This window comes from Perca flavescens, chromosome 7 (assembly GCF_004354835.1).
Source record: "Perca flavescens isolate YP-PL-M2 chromosome 7, PFLA_1.0, whole genome shotgun sequence".
Taxonomy (NCBI): Eukaryota; Metazoa; Chordata; class Actinopteri; order Perciformes; family Percidae; genus Perca; species Perca flavescens.
This window is the reverse complement of record NC_041337.1, coordinates 1,568,888-1,583,288: the sequence shown is the minus strand read 5'-3', so window position 1 is coordinate 1,583,288 and position 14,401 is coordinate 1,568,888. Positions and strand designations below refer to the sequence as shown.

At 40.9% G+C, this 14,401-nt stretch overlaps 2 protein-coding genes across 2 annotated transcripts in view; both read right to left on the bottom strand.

Annotated features, from left to right (window-relative positions):
- LOC114559231 (zinc finger protein 709-like) overlaps window positions 1–8,036 on the bottom strand; it is a 196,203-nt gene extending 188,167 nt beyond the window's left edge. Inside the window, exon 1 of the mRNA XM_028583791.1 lies at window positions 7,873–8,036. The gene's annotated coding sequence lies outside the window, so the exon portion shown is untranslated. The remainder of the gene's footprint in view (window positions 1–7,872) is intronic.
- A 1,570-nt stretch (window positions 8,037–9,606) lies between these two features.
- Window positions 9,607–12,480, bottom strand: LOC114558156 (gastrula zinc finger protein XlCGF8.2DB). Its single transcript, XM_028581939.1, has 3 exons — window positions 12,468–12,480; window positions 10,865–11,728; window positions 9,607–9,614 (listed from the first exon to the last, which is right to left on the bottom strand). Exons 1-3 carry the CDS (start codon window positions 12,478–12,480, stop codon window positions 9,607–9,609), a joined length of 885 nt encoding a protein of 294 aa, XP_028437740.1.
- Between the last annotated feature and the right edge of the window lie 1,921 nt (window positions 12,481–14,401).

Sequence of the window (14,401 nt, the reverse complement as noted above, 5' to 3'; positions counted from 1 at the left end):
AACAAGCACTTTAAACGTACATTTTTATAAATTTTGTATTGTATTTATGTATTGTATTGTATTAGGCGGTGTGAGCACTGTAATTTCCATTTTTATGGATGAAATAAACTTGACCTTGACTTTGACTTTGACTACACCTCGGATAAAAAAAAAAACTCTTGAACCTGCACTTTCATACGTTTCTTTGTAGCTTAGCTTATTTAAAGCTAATGTACTTGCACTTACTTGTTGTCTAGAGTTTGGACCTTCTCAGTTGAATGCACTTAATTATAAGTCGCTTTGGATAAAAGCGTCAGCTAAATGACATGTAATGTAATGTAAAGTTAGCTTCACCATCAGCTGACTGAGGGCACTGTTTTCACAATTCAGCTCTTGGGTTTTTAGTGCTTTAAAATGAGGTGCGTCCAAATTGTAATAGCTTGTTTCTGTATATTTAGAAGTAATGGGAAAAGTCCCCGTTCTGCTCGACAGGCATTATTTGGGGTTTTCGTTTGAAAATTTAGAATTCTTCTATTCGTCTATCGGGTGTTTGTTCCAGGAGTCATGCTCCAATCTACTGAGTGGGGCCCAAATGTCACTCCCATATAGTGCTATCGGTACAATTACACTATCAAATATTTTAGTCCAGATTCTAATTGGAATGTTAAAGCTTTGTTTTTAATGCATAAATTGTCCTGCATGCTTTTTCTTTGAGTGAATGTATGGCTTTATTAAAATTCCCTGATGCAGATAAGGTCAGACCAAGGTAAGTATAATTGTGTGTGTGTTTAATTTGGGTGTTATTCAAAACAAAATGGTATTTGGTTTCAAGACATCTGGCTTTTTTTTTTAAAGATCATAATTTGAGTTTTCTTGAAATTGACCTCCAATGCCCAGTTATGGCAGTATTGTTCCAGGATGGACAAGTTATGTTGAAGACCATCTCTGGTTGGAGACAACAAAATAAGGTAATCTGCATATAGTAGATATTTAATCTCTGTGTCTAAGAGTGTGAGGCCTGGAGCTGCTGCAAGTTCATTTATGTACAGGTTGAATAATGCAGGATTTATATACAGCATCCTTGCTTCACACCACGTCCCTGAGTAAAATATTCAGTTCTTTGATTATTAATTTTCACAGCACATTGGTTGCGCTTGTACATACATTTGATGAGGTCATATACGCCATATATGCCACCTATTCCACTTTGAAGGAGTTTAAAGAAAAGTCCTTCATGCCAAATTCAATTTCAATTCAATTCAATTTTATTCATAGTATCAAATCATAACATAGGTTATCTCGAGACACTTTACAGATAGAGTAGGTCTAGACCACACTCTATAATTTACAAAGCCCCAACAATTCCAACAATTACAGTAATTCCCTCAAGAGCAAGCAGTGCGACAGTGTGGAGGAAAAACTCCCTCTTGGGAAGAAACCTCGGACAGACCCAGGCTCTTGGTAGGCGGTGTCTGGTGGTGTGATGAACAGTGGCAATAGTAGTCACATTAATAATGGAACAGTGACTGAATGTAGCGGGAAGCTGCAGGGTTCAGCAGGAAGCAGCAGGGTTCAGCAGGAAGCAGCAGGGTTCAGCAGGAAGCTGCAGGGTTCAGCAGGAAGCAGCATGACATTGCAGGGCACCGCTGAGCTCAGCAGGGAGTGCAGCAGGACCACGGCGACAGCTGGAACCAGGATCTTGGTGCCAACGTTCTCCAAGGAAATACGCTGGGGGAAAAAACATAAGGACTCCGGGGAGTAAACTCCCCAGAAGCTAGGATTAATAACAAGCATTTCTGGGACGGGATGCACACAAATAGTAATAGTAATAGTAATAGAAAGGGAGAGGAGAGAGCAGCTCAGTCTGTCAAAGGAAGGAAGGAAGTCCCCCGGCAGTCTAGAACTATAACAGCATAACTATAACAGCGTAACTAAAAGAGACAGGTCATAAGGAGAGGTAGCTTTTTCGGGCTTAGAACTTTCCCCCTGCCGGATCGGGCTTGGCTGGCCTGCCTCCCTCTACTTTGTTATGTATTATTAATCTAACAATTATGAAGAGAAGCAGGTGGGCCAGTTAGGTGAACACTGCAACTCCTCACTCCCTAACTATAAGCTTTATCAAATAGAAGAGTTTTAAGTTCATTCTTGAAAGCGATTACAGTTTCTGCCCCCCGAACCCAGATTGGGAGCTGGTTCCATAGGAGAGGAGCCTGATAACTGAAGGCTCTTGCTCCCATTCTACTTTTAGAGACTCTAGGTACCACCAGTAACTCTGCATTCTGGGAGCGCAGTGCTCTAGTGGGACAATAGGGTATTAGGAGCTCTTCTAGATATGATGGTGCTAGACCATTTAGAGCTTTGTAGATCAAGAGAAGGATTTTAAACTCAATCCTGGATTCAACAGGAAGCCAGTGCAGAGAAGCTAATACAGGAGAAATATGATCTCTTTTCTTAGTTCTTGTGAGAACACGCGCTGCAGCATTCTGGATCAGCTGGAGAGTCTTAAGGGACTTATTTGAGCAACCTGACAGTAGGGAATTGGAGTCAAAGGCTTTTTTAAAGTCAATGAAACAAGCAAATAATTTCATCATTTCAATCATGACATGTTTGTTAATGTATGTATGTAAGGTGTATATATGATTGGAGGTTCTGTAACTTGGAAGAAAGCCAATTTGGCATTAACTAAGTAGTTTTTTTTTCTTGAGTAAAGGTTAGTATCCTTGAATTTAGGACACTATTGACTGTTGACACAGATCCTTCTGTAGTTATTAGGGTCTGATTTATTTCCATTTTTGTGGATTGGGGTGATTAGCCCCTGGTTCCAGACATCAGGAAAGCAGCCAGATGTCAGCACCATGTTGAACTGTTTAACAATTGCAATTTGTAACTCGGGGTACTGTTTTTCAGCAGGGGCTTAAAGGTCCAATATGTAATATTTGTACTGTAATAAATCCAAAAATGACACCAGTGCCTTATCAGATATTAAGGAAACATGTTAAACTGAAATACTATCTTTTCTGACAACAATGCTAATGTCAGTATTTTTTCTTTTTGAAATTTACATTCCGTGACGGAATTAATGTTTATGTTTTGATCTGTGTGTTTTTATCAACGGCCCAGTTTGACAGGCAGGCCGGGTTGCCAGATATACCTGTAAAAACGTAAACCCAGCACGCTACAGCTGTAACGGTAGTACAGCCATGAAAGCAGCAAACAAACGAACAGGATCAAAGGAGATAGATTATACATGACATAAAAAAAAAACAGCATGTTTCTAACAGTTGCCTGACCAGAGACGTAACAACCCCGTGGTAAATATTGGAGATGTATTTGAAAGATGGAGACAGCTTAGATCCCAAAAGGACGCAGAGTTGGCTTATTTCCTCCTGAACAGGTAAGCATTAGCTTCAGGCTAATTTATCACAGCTACTAGGGATGGGCATTTTTTTGTCATTTCAACATTTGTGTACTCACATTGAATTATATAGCTAGAGTACCCGAGTTGGTTACTCGCAAAAAACAATTGAGACATAGCCAGTAAAGTGATCCCGACTGGTCCTGGCTAACGCCGCCATGCTAACCCTGCTAACGTTACCGGAGGAAGCAGCCCATGGCTGTTTACAACGTGTAGTTCAGCGGCTCGAGCCGACAACGGTGAGTTATTTTAAGCCACGAGAGGGGGGCTGTAAATCGGAAAGAGAGGACTGTGAGTTTGCAGTGTGTTTAGCGATTGTTGCCGTAATTCTAAGCCAATGAAGTGTGTTCCGTCGGCAAGGTAGTGGTATTTTTAGCGTTTCGTATTGTAATTCTAAGCCGAGGAAGTGTGCCTGACTGGCGTGTGGAGAGGACAGTGAGGTTGTTGTGTTTTTAGCGGTTCATACTGTCATTTTAAGCCGAAAAAGTGTGTCTGTCAGTTGGTTACAGAGCTCCGCGTGAGCACGGGCTTTTATGACTGTCAATATAGCCAGCATCTAACGTTAGCTACTCCGCTGTGCTGTGGAGTAATGTCTGGCTATGTGAGACTAGCATATAACGTTAGCTACTCCGCTGTGCTGTGGAGTAATGTCTGGCTATGTGAGAAAAGCATTTAGCAACATTGTTGTGAATGCTGCGGTCTCAGCCTGGCAACCTCCGTGAACTTTGAGTCTGGGCAGGAGGGGGCGGGGGAAACGACTCTCCAGTATTTTGAATTGGTAGTGCAGTAACTATTTTAACTGCTAGCTGCCAGTATTACACACAATATTACATATTGCACCTTTAACATATTCAAAAACTCACCAAATTTGGCGGTCGCATCAAGTCTGGTGAAAATGTACGTATTTTAATGGTTTTGCGAATAGCCGCACAAAAATGGCTCGCTAGCGCCCCCTAGAAAGTTAAAAGAATTGAGCCCCTGCTGTGCGTTTAACGTAAACTCACAAAACTTGGTACACATATGTAACAGGTCAAGTTGTACAAAACACTTCATTGGAGCCATACCCTAAACCCAAAAGGAAGTCCGCCATTTTGATTTCAAAGTTCGAAATTAGTGTGATTTTGGCCATTTCCACATGTCGTACTTCCGATCATCCGATCAACTTCAAACTCGGTCTGTGCCATCTTAAGATGTTAAAAATGAAAAGTTGTTAAAAGAAAAACTTTTCGTCATAGGGCGTGGCCGTGTTAGGGTGGCCATTTTGTGCGTTTCGCCGCCGAAACAGGAAGTGGGTGTAACTCGAGTGTACGTTGTCCAACTGGCTCTAAACTTTTCAGGATTCATAAGAGTCCAACCCTGAGGACAAATAAAGGCCGATATTTACTTAGAGTCATAGCGCCCCCTAGTGGCAACAGGAAGTAGGCGTAAAAGTCAAGGTGCTATACTTTAACAAACTCCTCCTAGAGATTTCATCCGATGGACTTCAAACTTGGTCTCAAACCATCCCAACACCTTAACGATGAAAAGTTATTAAAATAAAAACTTTTCATCAGACGGTGTGGGCGTGGCGTGGTGGCCATTTTGAGTGTTTAGCGATGAACAAAGAAGTTGTTGTAACTTGAGTGTACGTTGTCGTATCTGCCTGAAATTTCTCACGATTGACAAGGGTCCAGGCCTAAGGACACCTACAGGCCAAAATTAACTTTTGGTCATAGCGCCCCCCGCTGGCAACAGGAAATGCACCTAATATGACAAACGTCATCCGATTTACATGAAATTTATAATGTGTGGTTTACATGTGATACTGAGCCGCCCCCTTTAATTTACCCATGCCCACTTACTCAGGCCACGTCCCCTTCCATAACATTTGAACCGTTTAAGGTAGAGTCTTGTGTGAGGTGTCATTGAACATTTGAACCAATGACCCGTTTGATGTAGACCCTTGTGTGAGGTATCATTACGCTCAGCAGAGACTTCCTTCTTCATTGGTGATGGTTTGCAGTGTCTGAGTGCCCTGCAAATTCACGGTCGCAAGGAGCGGAGTCCGCCGGTTACCCCGACGCGCGCCGAGGCGCGAGGGCCCGTCCATCGCTGCTCGCAGCTTTAATTTTTTATGCAATCTGTGCCACAGGCTTTTCTTGATTTAAGAGATTTCAGTTTGTCTGTTATCTCTTTTTATGTAATTGGATAATGTAATGATTGATGAAAATGTAAGTTTTAATGGCTGATTCAAGATTGTATAATTTTGATTTAATATCAATTTGGTTTATGTTCAGGTCTTCATGTAGGATACTTTTGTAAAGGTCACTGAAGTATTTTTCCCTTGTATTTTTCTTGTATTGTATTCTACTGCGTTTTCAATCTCCTGAAGTGTTTGATTGGTACAGTGGAATTTTTTTAGTCTTATGGTCTGATTATATTGTTTCAGAGTTTCAAAGTATTCATGTTGTAGTGTTGGGTCATGTTGGTTTCTGTTTTTGGTTTGATAGCTGTCTTAAATGTTTCCTCATTTCATTACATTCACTGTCAAACCATTTTTGGTCAGAGGTGTTTTGTTCACTCCTTTTGTTTTCCCAAGTTTGGCATTTAATGCAGCTTTTTGGAAGATATGGGTAATGTCTTTTGTTCCTTTGTTAATGCCTTCAGAGGTATTTTGATGGTTGAGTTTGTTGAGATGATTGAGTGGGCAATGTTGAATGTGTTTATTGCATGTTTTATTTACAGTTTTTTCCAACTGCTTACACACGTTTTCAAAACTATGTCTCCTTTTTTCAAAACTCTACACACAATTCCTAAAACTGCACACACAAAATGCTAAATGCCTCACATCTCCTTCAAAATGAAACACTGCATTCAAAATACCATAAACACATCTCAAAATGAAGCATTTGCATCAAATGGCAAACACTTTTTTCATAATAGTAAATATATGGATATACCATGTACACACGGTTGTTCTAAATCTAAAGCTCTTTTGTCTTTCATAAGTTTATATCTACATTTAAAATGTTCTAGAGTGAAAGTAAATCTGCTGAAAGTGGTTGAAAAGTGTTAAAAAAACAATGCCCCACTTTAATATGTCCATTCTGGTCCATATATTTATATAGTACAGTATACCCGCTAAAATACATTAGACTACACCACTGCGCTCACGTACACACACATACATACAGACCAGATGAGATCCTCGCTGATGCTTGTTCTGAGGAATTTAAAGGTTTTCACTCTCTCTCTCTATCTCTGTCCCCCCCAATGTATAGTGGTGTGTGCTGCACCTTCCTCCATCTCCTGGGATCGATAATCATCTCCTTGGACTTTTCTGCATTTAAGGAGAGATTATTTTTCTGACACCAGTTCTGCTACCTGCCTTCTGTATGCAGTCTCCTCACCACCAGTGATCAGCCCAATGACTGTCATCTGCAAACTTTTATACTTGAAACATTTTCTTCAGTTGACTTCAAAAAACACCTAGCTAACGCTAGCATGCTACCTCGTTCTCAATGGCAAAGCACTGCTACAACACACACAAGTTCACCATAATCTCCAAAAGAACTACTTACATGTGCGCCCTCGTTTAGAAGTCTCCCAGCTGGCGCCCAGATAGCTCAGTTGGTAGAGCGGGCGGCCATGTGTAGAGGTTTACACCTCGACGCAGCGGACCCGGGTTCCATTCCGGCCTGCGGACCTTTGCTGCATGTCATTCCCCCTCTCTCTCCCCTTTCACTTCTTCAGCTGTCCTATAATTAAAGGCCTAAAATGCCCAAAAATATAATCTTTAAAAAAGAAGTCTCCCAGCTAATCCTGCCTTGTAACTGACTGAAGTTGGAGAAAAAGCCTCTCTTTTACTGTCTATGGAGCTAGCAAGCTGACAGGATCTACATCTGAGCTACTGCACATTTACGAGTGCAATCAAAGACAGTACAGAAGTCTCACTCTGTAGCTAAAACAGAGACAAAAATATGGTGTTTTTTGAAAATTAAACCATGTAAACCTATTCTGGTACAACCTTAAAATACAATTATGAACCTGAAAATTAGCATAATATTGGCGCTTTAAAATGAAAATGGCCATGTAAAAGTACTGTACCCTGTACCAAACCCACCAGACTCCATGTTAATAATCAGGACTTTTAGCATGTATAGAGCCAGCATATTTCCACATGTACATGTGTGAATTAAGAGTTTATTTCAACCAAACCAGAGTGGTGATTTTTGGTACAGTGGAAAGACAAACCAAGACAGATTTTCATAGTTTTATTGTGTTTCTGTCCACTTTGAATGCAGTGTGTTTTACGATGATAAAAGTACTGATTATTTACATGGAGTCTGGTGAGTTTGGCGAAGGCCTGTTAAAGAGCGAAGATTACAATAGAGCTTATGAAGAAATTCTTATTTACATTCGTCCTATAGTCATATTGTTGCTGAGAGAAGAGATCACAGCAAGGAGAGAAAGATCAAGTGAAGGTTTAATGCCCAAACCTGCTCTGTGTAACCGAAGCTGAGGGTTGAAAACAGCGTCCAGTAGCTCCCGTTGTCGCTCGTTCTCCTCTTTTGAACGACAAAGTTCCTCCTCGTACTCTGCTATCGTTCTTTCAAACAGCCCAAATATCTCTTCAGCAGCCGCAGTTAGTCGCTGCTCCACCAACGCTCTCAGCATCTGGACTTTACACATTTTACCTCTTTCTCAGCACTGTATACTGTTACCTATAGGCATGTCGCTACAGTCTTATTAGGAGTTAAATATCGCCTGATTAGTTATTTTGTAGCTTGTGCAGCTGAAATTGGCTAGAGATGCTCAGTTGCTATATGACAACAACGGCTTTAAGCCGAGCCTTGAGCAGAAAGCAGAGCAGTAGCCTAACGTTAATGTTAATTAAAACGTAATTTTCATGTATCAAACTGTGAAATATATGTGTGTAATATGTCAATAATTGGGTGAATAGAATCTTAAATGTTACTAAAAATGTTACAAAAATCCATCTTTTCTCCGACTTGTAGTATTGTGTGACAAAAAGAACGCAACAACCCACAGTTACTCGTTTTCCGACATGGATGTGACGTCACACTCGAGCTACTAGTCGCGATTACAAGACAAAAAGAACGCACCATTAGCCGCAGTAAAGACTATAGCTTCCGGTGCAGAGCGGTTGCTGAGCTTCAAAATAAAAGTCCGGAAGTGTTCAAGACTTCCTCAGAAATACACACAAAGAAGATTAATGATTAAAATACACTTTGGAAGAAAGTCATATACTTTATAAAATTTTCAGAGCTTTGAAAAAAGTTTTTAATATAATAAATGTACATTTTATTATATTATTTAACCCTTACAGATGACATTACAAAAACAAAGATTTCACAGTTTGTAATTCCTCATAGGGTTTGTCCAGCCAATACCAGGAGATAAAACCCTCCCAGAGTCACTGCAGTACCTCTGAAACACCTTCAACCCTTGTTAGATTTATTGTGGGGTTGGGTACTAAAACTGTGTACTTTTTAGGGTACCAACCGGATTAGGCCAGTACTACTGGGGACCAATTCACATAATATCAATCGTGCCAAATTTCGGTACCTGAGAGCTCATACGTAAGTGCAATGTCCTTATTCCTTTTGTCATATTTCACAGATAGCAGGGCTCAGCTCTGACACACACACACAGAGCTGATGGAGCAAACTACGTCACCTCTGCAGCTTGTTCAAGTTGCAGCGAGTCACGTAAATACCAATTAATCCGTCCCAAGTGTGGTTCAACTTTTCAAAACGCCACGCAGACAGCATCCGCTGCAATATATTAACACATTCTCACTTCCATCGCGTCAAATACAGACGCTTGGTCAGGTGTCTTTGGTGTTTGATATTGACACTAAAAGTCTCGCGCTTGGTCGGGAGTGTTGCGTCACTTTTTGACACCCGCCAATCTCCCGCCCTACGCAGCATTTTGGGCTTTCATACTCCTCTCTACGGTTATCTCTCTTAATACTACCTCATCTTACAGCGCCGCAGAGCTGCTGCTCTGCCCGGTGTGAAGGATGCTTATTGTGTTGTATCTGACCAAGTGTCCGTATTAGATGAGTTGGGAGTGAGAACGGGTCGAAAAAAGTGGTCATAGTGAGGTTAACGTTCCACCTCCTCTATGCCCTAGTGACTGACTGACAGGCTGCAGGTTGTAGGGCAAAGCAACTTTATTTCTATATCACATTTCGGCAACAAGGCAATTCAAAATGCTTTACACAAAACATTAAAGAGCAGTTAAAAACTTTCATGAAAGAGATTAAAAAAAATAAAAACAGGCTACAATGGTATAAGATACACGAATAACAGCAGCAGCGTAAGAAATTAATAATTATTTGATTTGATAAGATAGACTTCATTAATCCCACACTGGGGAAATCCCTGTGCTACAGCAGCTCAAAAGAAAAAGAAATTACACACATCAGAAGAACAAAAATACACATTAAGTAGACATAGGAGAAAAAATATACATAAAGTATAAGAAATAGAAAAAATATAATTAGTTATAATAGTAATAAAACAAACATATTAACACAATAAACACTTTTATATAAACACAGATGAGTATGGTGCGGATTAATAGAAATGACATATTGCACAGTTGGAGGTAACACAGAGTAATAAATATATAAATAATCATAGTGCAGAATATTGTCCAGTGATGGCTCATATTGCAGTGCTACATTAAAGCAACACTATGTAACTTTTCCCCATTCCCCGCTTGGAACTACAGCTCTTGCAACCCCTCCAAGCCGGCCGAATGGGTCTCCCATTGCAAAGTTGTAAAGTCCAGAAAAAAAGAAAAGGACACACAGCTAATCTCCACAGTTGTACATCCATATATACACATTAGAGCTGCAAAGATTAATCGATTAGTTGCCAACTTTTAAATGAATCCCAACTATTTTGATAATCGATTAGTCGGTTTGAGTAACTTTTTAAGACAAACTTAAAAATTCTTTGATTCCAGCTTGTTAAATGTGAATATTGTTTCTTCTCTCCTCTGTGACAGTATACTTAATATCTTTGAGTTGTAGACAAAACAAGAGATTTGAGTATGTCATCTTGGGCTTTGGGAAACACCGATCCACATTTTTCACCATTTTATAGACCAAACAACCAATCGATTAATCAAGAAAATAATCAATAGATTAATCGACTATGAAAATAATCGTTAGTTGCAGCCCTAATATACACACGTTGAAGAACAGTTTGGAAGAAGAAAAAAATGCTGCAATAGCCTACCACTCACGCGGCGCCATCTGGTAAACTAAAGTTTTTGTTTGATACTTGACAAGTTTTGCTTGGATATAAAGGCACAGACATTATTCCATGTCACCAGTCTCAGGTTCAGAAGAGTCTCCAGTCTGGTCTTCAGTCTCTGGTTGTAAAAGTGGATGTGAGTTCCTGGCTGGTTCTGGTCCTCCACAGTCCTCTCCATCAGCTTCTGTTTCCATCTGACCAACACATTTATGTGTTTTGACATCAGAACGCCAGGCAAATCTTTTGTTACAAACACTGCAGCTGAATCTTTTCTCTCCTGTGTGGACTGCCATGTGTGGCCGTAAACTTCCACTCTGTGTAAAAGATTTCTTACAGACTGGGCAGCTGAAAGGTTTTTCTCCTGTGTGAGTTCTCATGTGTGACCGTAAATCTCCACTCTGTGTAAAAGATTTCTTACAGACTGAGCAGCTGAAAGGTTTTTCTCCTGTGTGAGTTCTCATGTGTGTCTTCAGATCTGACTTGTAGCCAAATCTTTTATCACAAATTGAGCAGCTGAAAGATTTTTCTCCTGTGTGGGTTCTCATGTGTTTCTGTAAATTTTCACTCTGTGTAAAAGATTTATTACAAACTGAGCAGGTAAAAGGCTTCTCTCCTGTATGAGTTATCATGTGTTTCTTTAGGTGTTGACTATAAGTGAAAGCTTTACCACACTCAGAGCAGCTAAAAGGCTTCTCTCCATTGTGGATTCTAATGTGTTTCTGTAAACTTCCTCTTTCTGTAAAAGATTTATTACAAACACTGCAGCTGAAAGGCTTTTCTCCTGTGTGGATTCTCATGTGTAACCGTAAATTTCTAGACATTAAAAATGTTTCCTTACAAACTAAACAGCTGAAAGTTTTTTTTCCTGTGTGAGTTCTCATGTGTCTCTTCAGATTTGACTTGCGATCAAATTTCCTCCCACACTCAGAGCAGCTGAATGGTTTCTTACATCTTGAATCACGTTTCAATGAGTTTAAATCTGACTGAGGTTCTCTGGTCTCCTTCCAATCAGCACTGTTATCAGTCTCAGGTTCAGAAGAATCTCCAATCTGGTCTTCAGTCTCTGATTGTAAAAGTGGATGTGGGTTCCTGGCTGGTTCTGGTCCTCCACAGTCCTCTCCATCAGCTTCTGTTTCCATGTGTTGAGTTTGTCTTTGATGAAGCTGTGAGGACTGAGCTTCCTCTTCATCATCTTCAATCTTCACAGGGACAGGAGTGAATGGGAACTCCGCCAGCCCCTGAAGCTGCTCTCCCTCCTGACTGCTCCACAGTTCCTCCTGTTCCTCTTTATTGTGTGGGGGGGGCTCTAGCTCCTCCTGGTCCACACTGGAGCTACACTCCTGCTGCTCAGGGGAAACCTCTTCTTTAACCACCAACATCTGCTGAACATCTGCAGGAAACAGGAAACACACAGAGAGCGACGTTGACACAGAGAGACAGAATCAACAGTACAGAGTCTCCTTTCAAATCTCTTTACGTGATGAAAAAACCTGGGATTTCATGTTTCTGACTTCTAACTTTCAGCCTGAGTGCTGTAAAGACTGACAATTATTAACATTATTAACAGGGACTACTTTGTGTCTCTCGATAAACATCTGAGTGGACTAGTATTCAATGTGGAGTTCCCCAAGGCTCCATTCTGGGGCCTCTTCTGTTTAACATCTACATGCTTCCACTCGCTCCAATAACAGAAGACAGTTGCACTTATAATTTGTCTAAAGCGCAATCACATCAACACACAGTCACATGCCTTCTCAAACCTGACGGAGGTTCTCCTCTCTCCTTCACAACGTCACAATTACCTTCTGTTTCCATGTGTTGAGTTTGTCTTTGATGAAGCTGTGAGGACTGAGCTTCCTCTTCATCATCTTCACTCTTCACAGGGACAGGAGTGAATGGGAACTTGGTGATATCAGCCTCCTCCAGCCCCTGAAGCTGCTCTCCCTCCTGACTGCTCCACAGTTCCTCCTGTTCCTCTTTAATGTGTGGGGGGGGCTCTGGCTCCTGCTGGTCCACACTGGAGCTACACTCCTGCTGCTCCTCTTCACCAACAATCACTTCCAGAACATCTGGAGGTAAAGCTGAAACACAGACAGACATACATTAAATATCGGTCTCAACAATACTTTGCTAATTAGCTGAGACCACTCTGATGAGGACGCCGCCCCATAACGAAATCATCCAATTTATCCCAGGTCTCCAAAGATCATCATACAAAACTGAGCTTCCAAAACCTCATGCCTCCACTCGGCTACGGCTGTAAAAGCTCTGCCGGTCTGTCTGAGAAAATCTCCGAACTGGAAGGTAAGACAACTTTAGCACTGGATCAGACAGCAGGGCTCCAGACTGTGGCCAAATGCTCGCATTTTGCAACCACCAGCCGTCAATCAAGGTAAACTACAGAGGTCCGTGGGTTAGATCACCTTGAAAGTGAACAATCATAGGAGGGCCAATGCCTCCTTTGTTTCCGCCGCCAAAGTGTCAAAAGTCAGTTACATTCACACGCGCAGAAATCAACTTGGAGAGCAGAGTTTACCTGCAAGAACATGTATGCCTTCCAGCGCTTGCAAAGCAGACACTCTGTGGCGCGTGGTGGCTGCTCTGTACACGTTCTGCTTAGCCTCTCTTTCTCCCTATGTTTTGATTTAACGCTTGCAGCTGCCTGTTCAACTCTTGATTGTTGAATCGTGCGTGAAGGATAACATCTGCGAGTGTGAAATGATATAATTTGCTCGTGAGCATGTTTTATCACACTTGCGAGATATGACATAATCGTGACTTCATAGAAAACCTTTTGTATGAAAACATGCAACTGATGACATTAAAAGAGTAGCTTCTTATTGTATAAGAGGTGCAGGGGTGCACGGAGCAAAATGTCTGTATTGCTGCTGCGCATGCTCTCTACTTATTTTATAGTCTTCTTGTCAGAATGTTTTTCTGCCACAAACACAAACGTTCCTTCGGTTGAACTTGCCATATAACGGCGCGGCTTGCTGGGCCCTATTTCAGGTAGAAGGTTTAACAAACTCTGAGTCTAACCCTGATCTCTGAGTTGATTTAGCCTGAGATGGGAAACTCTGAGTTTTCGGTTTCAGAACAGCTGATATGAGTTGGTTCAATCAACTCAGAGTAGGTTCACCACCACAATAAAAAGGCAGCATGAATGGAGCCATGAGACTACGATTCACCATGGTAACAACCACAACAAACGGCGGAAATACTCATGTGCACATACAGCGAGTTAAAAAAGCAACACAGCCGGTGCTGCAAAAGAGAGAATTTGCGTGGGAGAAAATTGCTGCTAGAGTAAATGCGTATATTCCAATATAGTGTATATCATATTTAATCATAAGTATAATATTACTGGTGAAATGGTATTGAACCTATAATCTATTTTATTTAGGTGCAATACTGCGGGCAAAAAGGTACTACGCCTACTAATCTCATTCTGAGGCTGCAGCACCATCATTAACAGAATTATAATCCATAATCTTTTATTTCAAAGGGTTTACATCATTCACCTGAAATAATAGCCTAATGTGGAACTCCTTTTTAATGTCTCTTACTGGTTTGTGTCCAGGGAACACTACAAAAACATTTAATACACGTTTCAGAGCTAGAGCTAATTGCAGGGGGGTAGCTCATATCTCTTTACATAAATATTTTTTTTTTTACTACTATGGGCCAACAGTTAACATAGAAACGATTAGAGATACATTTAAATGCCCTCTGTAAA